At 34.9% G+C, this 12,033-nt stretch overlaps 3 protein-coding genes across 7 annotated transcripts in view; 2 read left to right on the top strand and 1 right to left on the bottom strand.

Moving 5' to 3' along the window:
• LOC123219432 (protein PHLOEM PROTEIN 2-LIKE A1-like) overlaps positions 1 to 6,907 on the top strand; it is a 75,632-nt gene extending 68,725 nt beyond the window's left edge. The window contains exon 3 of the mRNA XM_044641404.1: positions 6,372 to 6,907. Coding sequence (XP_044497339.1) covers positions 6,372 to 6,732 — 361 coding nt within the window. The 3' untranslated portion in view covers positions 6,733 to 6,907. The remainder of the gene's footprint in view (positions 1 to 6,371) is intronic.
• The window catches only part of LOC123219429 (vacuolar-sorting receptor 6-like), a 78,308-nt gene extending 66,963 nt beyond the window's left edge, over positions 1 to 11,345 (bottom strand). For 2 of the 3 annotated variants that reach the window (XM_044641397.1, XM_044641396.1), the window contains exons 1-10: positions 10,710 to 11,345; positions 9,595 to 10,290; positions 9,420 to 9,508; positions 9,244 to 9,313; positions 9,061 to 9,144; positions 8,888 to 8,964; positions 8,725 to 8,806; positions 8,562 to 8,644; positions 8,399 to 8,462; positions 8,180 to 8,308 (exon numbers count right to left, since the gene is read on the bottom strand). In XM_044641397.1, coding sequence (XP_044497332.1) covers positions 8,180 to 8,308; positions 8,399 to 8,462; positions 8,562 to 8,644; positions 8,725 to 8,806; positions 8,888 to 8,964; positions 9,061 to 9,144; positions 9,244 to 9,313; positions 9,420 to 9,508; positions 9,595 to 10,290; positions 10,710 to 11,001 — 1,666 coding nt within the window. In that variant the 5' untranslated portion in view covers positions 11,002 to 11,345. Of the gene's footprint in view, positions 1 to 7,322; positions 7,704 to 7,800; positions 7,911 to 7,987; positions 8,092 to 8,179; positions 8,309 to 8,398; positions 8,463 to 8,561; positions 8,645 to 8,724; positions 8,807 to 8,887; positions 8,965 to 9,060; positions 9,145 to 9,243; positions 9,314 to 9,419; positions 9,509 to 9,594; positions 10,291 to 10,709 lie in introns of those variants that run through there. The other variant, XM_044641395.1, reaches the window with a different exon arrangement.
• LOC123219430 (pentatricopeptide repeat-containing protein At4g11690-like) lies at positions 1,035 to 3,966 on the top strand. 3 transcript variants are annotated; one of them, XM_044641400.1, is made up of 3 exons: positions 1,065 to 1,191; positions 1,692 to 1,749; positions 1,838 to 3,966. In XM_044641400.1, exon 3 carries the CDS (start codon positions 1,870 to 1,872, stop codon positions 3,577 to 3,579), a length of 1,710 nt encoding a protein of 569 aa, XP_044497335.1. In that variant the 5' UTR covers positions 1,065 to 1,191; positions 1,692 to 1,749; positions 1,838 to 1,869; the 3' UTR covers positions 3,580 to 3,966. The 3 variants fall into 3 exon arrangements, with proteins under 3 accessions (XP_044497333.1, XP_044497335.1, XP_044497334.1); XM_044641398.1 differs by lacking the exon at positions 1,692 to 1,749 and having other exon boundaries at positions 1,035 to 1,191; XM_044641399.1 differs by lacking the exon at positions 1,065 to 1,191 and having other exon boundaries at positions 1,205 to 1,749.
• Positions 11,346 to 12,033: the final 688 nt, after the last annotated feature.

Genomic DNA, 12,033 nt, shown 5'->3' with positions numbered 1-12,033 from the left:
TGCTGTAACTCTCATGGGTGCCTATGGGGTGGAAGGGAAATTTAACGTTTTCAAAATTTTAGGGGGAAGGGGAGCAGGGGGAGATCCACGAGGGCCCGTGGGAAATTTTACACTGAACCGTAATGGGTTGGGTGGAAAGTAACTTTTTTAAAACTATAGGATCTATATGAGACAGACTTTGAATGACCATAACTTTTGATCCATAAGAAGTTACGGGGCCTGTAATATATCAACGCAAAGCTCGTTTCGAGCTCTATAACGACAACTAGCTTGGCAGTTGCGTCGAATTTGGAGGCCAAAATAAAACTGTTTCAATGTGTATTATACAGTTTTTTATTTTATCAAATTTAGGGTTTTCGGTTTTTATGATTTTGAGTTTGTTTGTGATCGGGCTAAACTTTTTTGATATGTAATTTTCAAATTTGATATTTATAATTATGATTTTTTAGACACGTTTTATGATGTAATTACAAAATTTTTTATTGATTTTTCAGTTTTCTTGTTCATAAGCTATTTGAACATGTAGTTTTCAAAATTCAGATTTTTTTTTCTAGATTTTTGAGTAATTTTTTTATTATTGATATTCTAGGATATTTTAATATATTTATTTATTCATAACATGTTATTTTCAATGTAGTTTTCACGAATTGATTTTTTTTAATTCAAATTCAGAAATACGAATTTTTTCTTTCTGAACTTACCTGTAGTAATTGATATTAAGTAAAAATGAGAGTAAAAATGATATAAGAAATATATGTAATGAGAGTGAGAGTGAGAGAGTTTATATAAATGTGATGAAGGGTAATTTTGGTATTTTAAAAAAAATTAGGACGTTTTTGCTTAAAAATAGAGAATTAAGATATTTTTACTTAGAAATAGTGAAATTGGACATTTTTGTTTAATGAAGGGTTAATTTGGCCATTTATTATAATTTCCCATATTTGGGCCTACCTTTATTTAAAAATAAAAAAGGGTTAATGAATAATGACATATATTTGGCTATGATTATTTATAAGGAGAGTAGAGAATACCATGAGAATCTATAGGGGTCCTCTGTGATTACACAAATCATATTAAAACAAGGCCCTCTTTCAAATCCCGCGAACTCTATCAGCTCTCTGGTTGATTAAATTCTTGGGCCGTCGCTGCAGTCAGTCACTGCCACACGCGCCGCCGTACTCCGCAATGGAGGTTTGTCCTAATTTTTTCATGCTTAATCTTTTTTATGAGTTAAAGAAAGGTGCATTCAATCTGGCTAGAGCTCTGTTTAATAGATTTAAGTAAAAAGACATTCAAGACTCAAAATTGAAGTAAAACTGAGCTGTGCTTTTGATTCTTTTATGGGTTGATGGTAGATTTTAAAAATTTTCCCGTGTTTCTTTCAAGGATTAATGGTAGATTATGATTTTGATGATTTTTCTAATAGTTCTTGCTTGAGATGTTTTTGTATTTTGCTATATTGTTACAAGGTAAAATCATTTATAGACAGTTTGTGTAATAGTGAAGATGATGAGATACATCATTGTATTGAGATTGAAAGAGGTGATTTAACTGTACTTTTGAAGAATCTGTGGATAATTTGGTAGCGTAAGAACAAAAATGGAAGAGGAAAAATACAAAGTGGGAAATTTTTTTCTTTGATCTGGAAGTTCGGTTGCAGCATATTATTCGGTTGTTTTTTTCTTGTGCAGTATTAGGAACATTGTAGTCAAAAAGCCATGACATGTAACCTGTAGCTGCAAAAAAATGGTAGAGGAAAATTAAAAAATGGGAAATTTTTTCTTTGATCTGGAAGTTCGGTTACAACTTAATATTCAGTTTTTTTTTTCTTGTGCAGTATGGAGAATTTTGTAGTAAAAAAGCCATGATATGCAACCTGTAGCTGCAAAAATGTCTCAGAGTCAGCAAGCTTTGGCTCTCATATCAAATATGATGAAAATTCCACCTCTAAAAGCTTTTTCAATCTTTAACTCCATGACTCTCCAAGGCCTCCATCACACCCCACAGTCCATTGTAATAACTGTCCACCTTCTTCTCTCCTCAAATATGCAATCTCATGTTCAGTCTCTCATTCTACAGATATTATCTGGTCACATTTTCTCTTCAGTAGTCACTCCTCACTCCTTTCTCCATCTCTTAACAGAACAACACTTAAATCACAACCCAACTGTTAAATTTCATCTCTATGAAGCAATTGTAAATGCTCTTATAAAATCTGAGTCTGTAGAGCAAGCCCTGTTTTATTTTAATCAAATGTTTGATAAGGGTCTTGTACCCAAATCAAACTTGTTTAATAATCTGTTGAGCTTTCTTATCAAATCTTCTTGTTTTGAGAAGAGTTGGTTGTTTTTTAGTGAGAATAAATGTAGGGTTAAATTGGATGCACATAGTTTTAGGATAATGGCTAAGGGATGTTGTGAGGCTGGCGATTTGAAAAAGGGATTTGAGGTTTTTAATGAGTTGGAGGATTCGGGTTGGCCTCCTAATGTTGTTATATATACTACTTTGATTGATGGGTGCTGTAAAAATGGTGAGATCGATACAGCTAAAAAGTTGTTTGATAAAATGGGTGAGCTAGGTTTGATTGCTAATCAGTACACTTACACAGCTTTGATGAGTGGGCTGTTTAAAAAAGGCCGTAAAAAGGATGGGTTTGAACTATATGAGAAGATGCAGTTTAATGGGGTGTCACCGAACTTGTATACTTACAATTGTTTGATTAATGAGTATTGCAATGATGGAAAAATAAGTGAAGCTTTTAGACTGTTTCATGAAATGTGTGAAAGAGATGTTGCTTGCAATGTTGTTACATATAACACTCTTATAGGTGGATTATGTAAAGTGATGAGGATCCGGGAGGCAGAGAGGTTATTTTATCAGATGAGAAATGCTAGTATTAGTCCAAATTTAATCACATATAACACAATAATAGATGGGTTTTGTAACGTTGGGCAGTTAGAAAAGGCTTTGACATTCTTTGATCAATTAAAGTCAACTGGTCATTCTCCATCTATAGTGACTTACAATGTTCTCATGAGATGTTTTTCTAGAGCAGGAAATTTACGTAGAGTTTTTGATATAATTAGGGAGATGGAGGAGAGGGGCCTAACTCCTTCTAAAGTTACTTACACAATTTTAATAGATGGGTTTGCTCGATCTGATGATATGGAGAAAGCTTTTCAGATACATGCCTTCATGGAGAAGGCTGGTTTGGTTCCTGATGTATACACCTATGGTGTTTTGATCCACGGATTGTGTATGAGGGGCAATATGAAAGCAGCATCCAAACTATTCAAATCAATGAGTGAGATGCAGTTGGAGCCGAATGATGTTGTATATAATATGATGATTCATGGGTACTGCAAAGAGGGTAACTCATATAGGGCCCTTAGGTTGCTTCAAGAAATGGATACGAAGGGACTTGTACCAAATGTTGCTAGCTATAGCTCCACCATTGGTGTCCTTTGCAAGGATGGGAAATGGCAAGAGGCTGAGGTTTTTCTTAATGAGATGGTAGAGTCAGGTTTAAAACCATCAGTTTCTATATATAACATAATATCGAGAGCCAAAAAATGTTAGATGACTGAAGATTTCAAGCATTTTTATTTTCTCTCAGCAACATGTATGGAAACAGAGTTGGGAAGTGATTCAATGGGCAAAGTCATACCAAAGCTTTTTCAGCCTCAATGGTGAGCAACCTTGCCCCTCTAACCAGCTGCTGAATAGAAGATGGAGACTGTTGCATATTGCTGAAAGCCAAGGTATATATCTATGATCAGAATGTGAACATTTGAATTAAAGATGAAGAAATATTCAATCAGTGTTAATGCGTGTAATATTATTATTTGATTGGATTATTTGAATAAAAGATGAAGAAATATTCAATCACATAGTGATATAACATCATTATAAGTGTTAGTCCTACTCATTTAATTATTTAACTTCCTCAGCTTTGTTGCTCATGTACAAGTTTGTCACTTGCTGAAAGAAAAGCTTGGTATAAGTGGGCTCATTGTCTTATGAGGGATTATTACCTTTTGGGTGTTGTTTCGTGAGTTGGCAACTCATGAAACGACACCCAACAAAGCAATAAACTATATGAACAATAACTAGATATATTTTTGACACAACTTGGCATGTGGGTGGCAATCTGCTGTCTAGAGACAGCCATCTTCTATAACACATTTCATCATTATCTTTTGTTTAAGTAGGAAAACAATAATTTTTTACCGGATCAAGATGAGATAATTAGGATATCTTCATATAAAACTAAATTAAGAAATTAATTTTCAAATTTTAGTTTAATATGTAAAAGATAAGATTGTAATCTAACCTCTTCATATTTATAAAGAATGAAACTTTGAACCTCTATTACATATCTTTAGAGTGAAGCCTTTTTTAGGGCTTTTTATTTGTAAACCCCATTAACACTATGTCATAATACTTATCTGTAATTATCTTAATCAAAAATTCTGATTTGACAACAATGAATACAAAATCACTTCTCTATAATATCCAAGAGAAATTATCACTTCTCTGTAATATACATTTTACATATCTGAAACCTACAGCAGATTACATACTTGAAATCTGAAAGCAGATTAACAAAAATATTGTCTCTCACTCTCATCAGTCAGTCGGTCATCCTCTCGGTTTGACTCTTAATCTCGTCAGCCAGATTTCATCTCTCATTGCCATCTATCGATCGTTTGTCCTCTCAATTATTGTTGCTTGGTATCATTTGTTTCTCTCGATTGGTTGCCACTTGCTTGGTTGTTGTTGGTTGCTGATTTCATTTAATTTTGAAAATAATGCTATGGGTTGGGAGAGACTAGGGTGGAGAGTGCTAAGTGCAAAGTTGATTAAAATGCAAATCGAAATTGATATTTTCGTTTTTGGATATTGGAGAGACACGATAACGTTTCATGTTTTATTTAGTTCTTTTTATTTTTAATAAAAAAAACATGTGGTTTTGCAGCTTGTTTCTGCTTCCACAAATAATTTTCCAGGCTCGAATTTGACAAATACATGTACTGTTTGGACTCATTTGAGCCGAGCCTCTTAAAACTAATTCTTTTTTTAGGTCCGTATTCAACATTCGCAATCTATGCTGTCCAACGAAGTTTGAAAATCTGAATATATTATTATTAACAAGCAAAGTTTGGGTTGGTATTCTAGCAAACGTTAAAACTTGAGCTGGTGTTAACACTCTGATTTGGGTAATATTTTATTATCAAAATAAAAAGATTATCTTGAAGATAGATTACTTAAAAGATTACTGGGTATAAATGATTACTATGTTTGATAAAATTTGGTACGTATAAATAATTATTGTGTTTGGTTAAAGGTAATAAAAGATTACTAGTAAATTATTTTACTTAAATGTCCTTGAATATAATTATTTTTAAATATTTTTATATTATTTGTCATATTAATTAAAAATAAATTTATTTTTATCTCAAAAAATTAATAAATAATAATATAATTATAATAAACTCAAGATTACCTCAGTAATCTTTAAATACCTAAAGTGAAGGTGGTAATCAGATTATCACCTATATTACCTGTCATGTCAGCATTGATAATAGAATATTACTGTAATATTTTATTACTGACAAATCAAACAAGGAAATAAAAGATAGATTACCAAGGTAATCTTAAAAACTCCAACCAAATGCGCCCTAAATTAGTATGATTAATTACTTACTAAAATTAACCATATGAATCTCAATTAACCATAAATACTACTGCATGGGAAGCCAAGATTATCGTCAGTAGAAGTACTTTGCAAATTAATAACAAGAGAAGATCATGGCGCTTCAGCTTCTGCTTCCTCACAACTATCATGAAATTGTTCAAGAATCAGACCTCCACATTGACATGTCCTCCCAGGACAAGTTCAATGACCAGCTTCACTTCGGAATTTTCCTGAACAATAACCTCACGGCAAGTCTCATCTTAATTAACCATCTCTATATATTTTCTCCATCTTATTATTGTTTTATAGTTTGATGGATATGGTCTTATATGCTTGACTGTACATATAATTGCAGAAGTATTGGGTTGACAAGACTACCAAGATCAATAGCTTCGTCTTGTTTGCAAGGAATATGTCTATCACTTGGGGAAATGATGCTTCTGAATCTGTAGAGCTCTTGAATATAGTCTGTAGAGCTCTTCAATTAATAAAGTAGTGTGGTGGTTTCGAAGAGGGTACTTAAACAAGATGTGGAATATTATTAGACCCTAAAGCCTATATTGAATCTCACATATCCATATAATAACATATGAAATATATTAAATTTATCTCTGTTGATCATATCAAACTCATTTGTAAATTTTGATTAGATTCGAATTGTTTTTCCTTGCAGTGGTGCCTATGTGGAGGTGGCTGAACTGTTACAAGTATGTTGGGCTGAGGTCAAGGGGAAATTCAACACCAATAGGCTCACTCCAGGGACCTTTTACAAGGTTGCATTTGTCGTCAAGTTTAACGACGATGCTTCTGAATGGGAAAATCTAGTGAATCTGAAACTTGATCTCCCGAATGGCACCCAGATTCAACGCAAACAGAACTTCAAGAATAAACCCAAAAACCAGTGGATCGAGATCCTTGTGGCTGAGTTCAGAGTCCATGAAGATGAGAAGCAAGGGGAGATGGAATTCTCCATGACTGAAACCAGTGACTTCCATTGGAAGAAAGGAATCATCATCAATGGAGTCGTGATTTAGCCAGCAATATAGCTTAGCTAATCAACCCTATTTTGTCGCTTGTTGATCTAAATTTGGAGAGATTGAATAAATTTGTATGAGCTTATGTTCGGTTTGAAATAATGAGTCTCCAAAAAAATGTTTGATTAATTTTCATAATAATATTTTTTGCAGTGCTTGTCCTTTGTTACAGTTATTTTCTGCTCAAAGCAAGGCTCAATTTGTTCTTAAACTCGGATTGACTCTTTGATTGGGTTAAGGTTTAATTTAATTATAAAAACATTGTCTTTCCTTAACAGTTTTTCCCTCGTACCAAGCCTTGACCCAATCAAATGATCAATTTGTGGGTCAACATATCCAAAGATGGAAGGTTGAAATAAGAATGATATAATTACAATTTTAAAAGGATTTTAATTATATTGGTCAAACCAATTTAACTTGATAGTTGAATCGTAATATGGTACGATTCATCAAGTTCAACCTTGGATTAATCCGTTCTAATGACTAAAATGGATTTTAGCCATCACCTGGCCAGATTTTTCACTAGCTCATGCTCAAACTAACCATCTGGTCCAGGTTTTAAACCACTACCTTTCATTGGACAGGCTTACTTGAAGACGTAGAGCTCAAGTTTTCACTTTCTCAATGCATGTATCCAGTTTGTGAAGATAACCGATTCCACAATCCACAGTATCATCCCAATGGCAACTTTCAATCCACATTTTTACACATGGTGCATCATTCACCAGGCCCCCCCTTATTTGTGCTGATAATGGTATTCTTTTAACTTAAATATACAGCTCAACCTTTGCATCTACAAAGTGGAAAAAGAAACAGTCCTGTGAATAATGAGTTTGTGTACGTATAACTCATATGTTTGCTCAGAAGAGGCACAGTAAAGGATGTAAAGAATCTCTGTGGTTGGTGTAATGCCAGACTCTTATACATTCGAAAGTACTTTTTTGTCTTGTAAGTTGCTTTAGAATTTGTTTCTGCAGATAGCGATATGACGCATTTAGTCTTTTTTGACAACCATAGCATAAAATAGGATAGAGCGTTGATCTTAGAAGCAAGAAGTGGTCACCCTACACTGATGTTTGTCGTGACGGTTGTGCTTCACCTGCCGTTTCAATATTGTGCTGGTTGTCAATTGGCATGTACTGTGACATTATAGCCATGATCTCCGAGTCCATGTAAGACTGCAAATGGAAAAACAAGCATGTTTAGAAGTATGTGACAAGTGTTTAGGATGCAGAGAAAAGATGTTTAAACATACCCGGAGTCGGTATTTGTAGAATACATAACCGGCTAAACCAGCGCTCACCACAACTGCTAGGACCACGAAAGTAATGGTCCATCCAAATTTTGATCCACTTCTTTCTGTACATTGGATGAACAAAGATTAGACTGCAAATTAATTTTTATATGATCAATGAAAAATGGGACGTTCTAAATTTGTTTGTCTTACCAATACAGGTATCATGTTCCTTAATGTAAAGAAGGTCTCCTTTACACTTGCACTCGTATCCTCCCCAGGTGTTTGTACAGGAGCAGCCATTGCATTGACAGGCAGAACGTTCCTTGCATTCATTTATATCTGGTGCAAAACAGGAAGAACATAACAAAACAATATCAGATATAAGATTTCAAAGACAAAAACGTTATATGAGTGGGAAGAGTATTGCACCTTCACATGTAAGACCGTTGCCACGGAAGCCTTTTGGACACTGGCATCCTGTTAACTGGGACTCCTGCTCGGTATGAAATAAATGTCAGTATGCTACCAAAGACGAATAAAATAGCATGACAAAACAAGTAAAATTGCAAGCGTCAGGATGGCATCACTGAACTGAGCAGGCTGAGAAGGTTAATCCATTTTTGGCATCGGTCCAGCAACCTCCATTGTTTATTTCACATCTTCCAGGTCCATAGGCTGTAAATCAAGGAGCAAATGTATGTAGCGGACACAGGAAAAGGAATATCAGAATTGTCATCTCATAGTAACAAATGTACCTTCACAGTATAAATATCCATCTCCTCTGAACTGAACGCCCTTCACAGTGGGGCACTCACAGACTCTTCCTCTAAATGTGTCCTAAACAAGTTCCAGATTCCCCTTAAAATTCAACATATGAATAAATCAAAAAATGAATTTTGTAAAATCTATCATGTATACCTTGCAAGCAGTGATGTTCGCTTTCGTGTCCTGCCAGCAGCCACCATTCCTTTCGAGGCACTCATTAGTCTCAAGATCTGCCAAAATAGAATAAGGAAATTCAGAAAGGGAAAATGAAAAGCAACATGTTTCTGGGTACTGCATAATATAAGGTGTCAAATAAGTATAACAACCCGCAGTTAGACAAATTGGAGGATCTTTTGTCTCCTGGAATCCAGAGCATATAGCCCTCAGCACAGCAGTTCTCTCCAATTTTCCTTTAAAATATTCAAAATAAGAGTTTTATCATCCAGGTTTAACTGACAGTAGAAGGATAGCAAATGATCAGATACAATGATGATCATTAAATTACCAACCTCGATATTGAACATTATTGATAACTAGTGTTGGCAAGATAGTAACATCACCACGAGATCCTCGGCCAACCTAAATTTCAGAAATGAATCAGAAAGGCAATGAGTTAGTTGATGCTGCCAGGAGTTCTCTAAATTGAACCACAATAACATATTGTTTTTCGGAGAAGTTGAATTACCTGGAGTTCTTGTTCAGTTTTCAGCAATTCATTTTCTACATCAGCTTCAGGATCCCCAATACATTTCTTAATCTTGTCAATGGGCAGACCTGTGTTTATATATAAGATTGAAATCATTAGATACAACACAGTGAGATCTCAATTTAACAGTACTAATTTAGCACGAGTGACCTACCAAGTGATTTAATTACAGTCTCGGCGCATTCTTTGCTATACTTTTTCTCCTTCATGGAGCATCTGATATGAAAATCAGTCACATAATCCCACCAAACCCAGGACTGATTGCTCTCATTGGCAACTCTATGCACGCAAAGCTGCCTCAAATTCTCAAAAACCACATCCTTTCCATCATACCCTTCACTGAAATCCTGTTCTGGATCAGGCGCACAATATCTCCCATGGTTTATGCACTGAGACTTGCATTGACTGCTGTGAGTAAAGGCCATAGGGCAATACCAGGTTATGTAGTGTGGTGTAAACAAAGTATAGCCTCCCTTCTCCAGAATTTGAGCATGGCCCTTGAAATTTTTGATAAAGTTCATCTGCTCATCACAGCGAGTTCCACACTCATCATTGCTGTTTGTCCACAATTCATACTCAACTCTCTGGTCAGGATGGGGCACTGACTCTCTCCAGTCCATTTTTATCACAACATCTTCTCCTCCATTCTTCAAGGCCTGCTTCAAGCTCTTGGCAAAGGAGTGCTCTATCAGCGCTGACGGGATTTCAATCTTCTCTACATACCCATCTTTATCAGTGCTCTCCTCAGGAGAATCCATAGTGATCAGCGGTTCGTCTATGTTATCCGCAACTAAAACTGCCGCTGCTCCGGCCTGTTGACCGTTCCATACCTTCAAGGCAAAGTAGCACTCTAAAAGAAAACCAATCAACACAAGATTAAACAATAAAAACCTTCATGCCTCATTTGCTCTATCTCAAATCACTCAATCAAAACATAATTCGATTTTAGTCTCACTCAATTGAAGACTAAAAGTTTTTCTGCTATGAGAAATGTTAAAATTTTGTGGCCTACAAAATGCTATAAAGCAATCGCAAAAGTAGAAACTGGGGAAAAACGAGCACCTAATTTCAAATATGACTCAAAAAACAGAACTCTTATTAAATCCGTATGAAATCCAATCTCGAAAGCAAACCATGCTTCATAAAGCAGATGAAAACAGAAACAGAAGCATAAACATAAAACTACAAAACGAAAATCTTGGTTCTAAAACTAATAAATCAAGAGAAACTCCAAAGTCGACCCATGAAAAAATTCCCAGAAAAACTCACCTCCTCGATCAAGAAGCAGGATAGTTGGCGTGGGAAACTTAGATTTGAAAGGCTTATCACCTTCAAAAGCTTCACAACCAGAAGCTCCTTTCTCAGGATACACAACAGAACCCACCAGAAAACCTCCGTAGTCGGGAACCCCAAAGTTCCCAAGTGCACTGTCGTATTTTCCACGCAGGCTCAAAGGAGACAACACGCTCAAACTACTCTTCTCAACCACAAACCTCGCACACACAGAGCTCAAACCAACACTCAAAATCAAAACCAACACTGCGAATTGCTTCAACAACATAGCTGAAGAAGCAAAAAGGAGAACTGGGTTAGTATTTGTTTGTGTTTTTGTTTCCGGGTTCTGTTAATTTAGTTAACGGGAAGACATAGCAAGGAAGTTAAAGGAAGGAGATTTGTGGAAGATTGAAGTTAAAGGAAGTTTGGATAGAAAAGTGAAGAGTCAAAATCAGAAGCTGACGTGAAGAAGAGAGGAAAAGTAAGGTGGAAGACAAAGTCAGCAGAGCTGACGTTTCCTGCTGGGTACATGGCAACTACTAGCTAATACTCCTCAACTACTTATTGCTTCGGGAAGTAACTTGGAACCCATGACTGATTACGACACTTGTGATTTTGGAAAATTTTGGCATATGTGAGTTGGTCCGAGGAAGAAAATGCAGAAATTTTTAAAAAATTTTATATTTGTTGGAGCTACTGGAATTTAAAATTGTGATATCAGCAACAGATCGAAGAAAAATCAAGGCAAAAATGGCAATCCAACAGGACACAGATTTACGTGATTCGGTAATGCGTTTATCTTCACAGCGTCGTCGTTTCTTTGTAGTAGTAAACTGAATAAAATCTCTTGGTAACCTTATTAACCCGAAAATTACATTAATATCCTGACAAAAATTCTTCCTCCTAAGAGCTAGACCTAAACTAATTTAACTAATCCTCGAAATTAGTTTAATTTAATTTGAATCCATTTAATTTAAATTTAAATCAAGTTTAAATCAAAAGAGTCGACCCAAAATAGCGTGAGTTGCTAGTTCAATTTAGTCTAACTCACAAACCAAGAAATAGCTAGATTTGATTCAAATTTGATTCATAACTCGATTTAAATTATATCAAATAAGTTTTATCAGCGAAAACACATAAACTTTTCTTTTTTTTATGGTTAATTTTGATTTTTTTTTGCTTTATTTATTTTTTCTAACAATATATATACATAATTTTCTTAAATTCGAATATATAAATTAGTAGTTTAGAATTAATTAAACAATATCCACATAATAAACAATAAAAAGTAAAACATTTTTTGTAATTTAATTTAAAT

The sequence above is a fragment of the Mangifera indica genome, chromosome 6, assembly GCF_011075055.1.
Source record: "Mangifera indica cultivar Alphonso chromosome 6, CATAS_Mindica_2.1, whole genome shotgun sequence".
In the NCBI taxonomy this organism is placed as follows: Eukaryota; Viridiplantae; Streptophyta; class Magnoliopsida; order Sapindales; family Anacardiaceae; genus Mangifera; species Mangifera indica.
The sequence above is the reverse complement of the archived record's forward strand: the minus strand, read 5'-3'. Positions and strand labels throughout refer to the sequence as shown.

Coding starts and splice junctions, on each gene's coding strand:
- LOC123219430 (XM_044641398.1), top strand. CDS start 1,870: ATGCAACCTGTAGCTGCAAAAATGTCTCAGAGTCAGCAAGCTTTGGCT.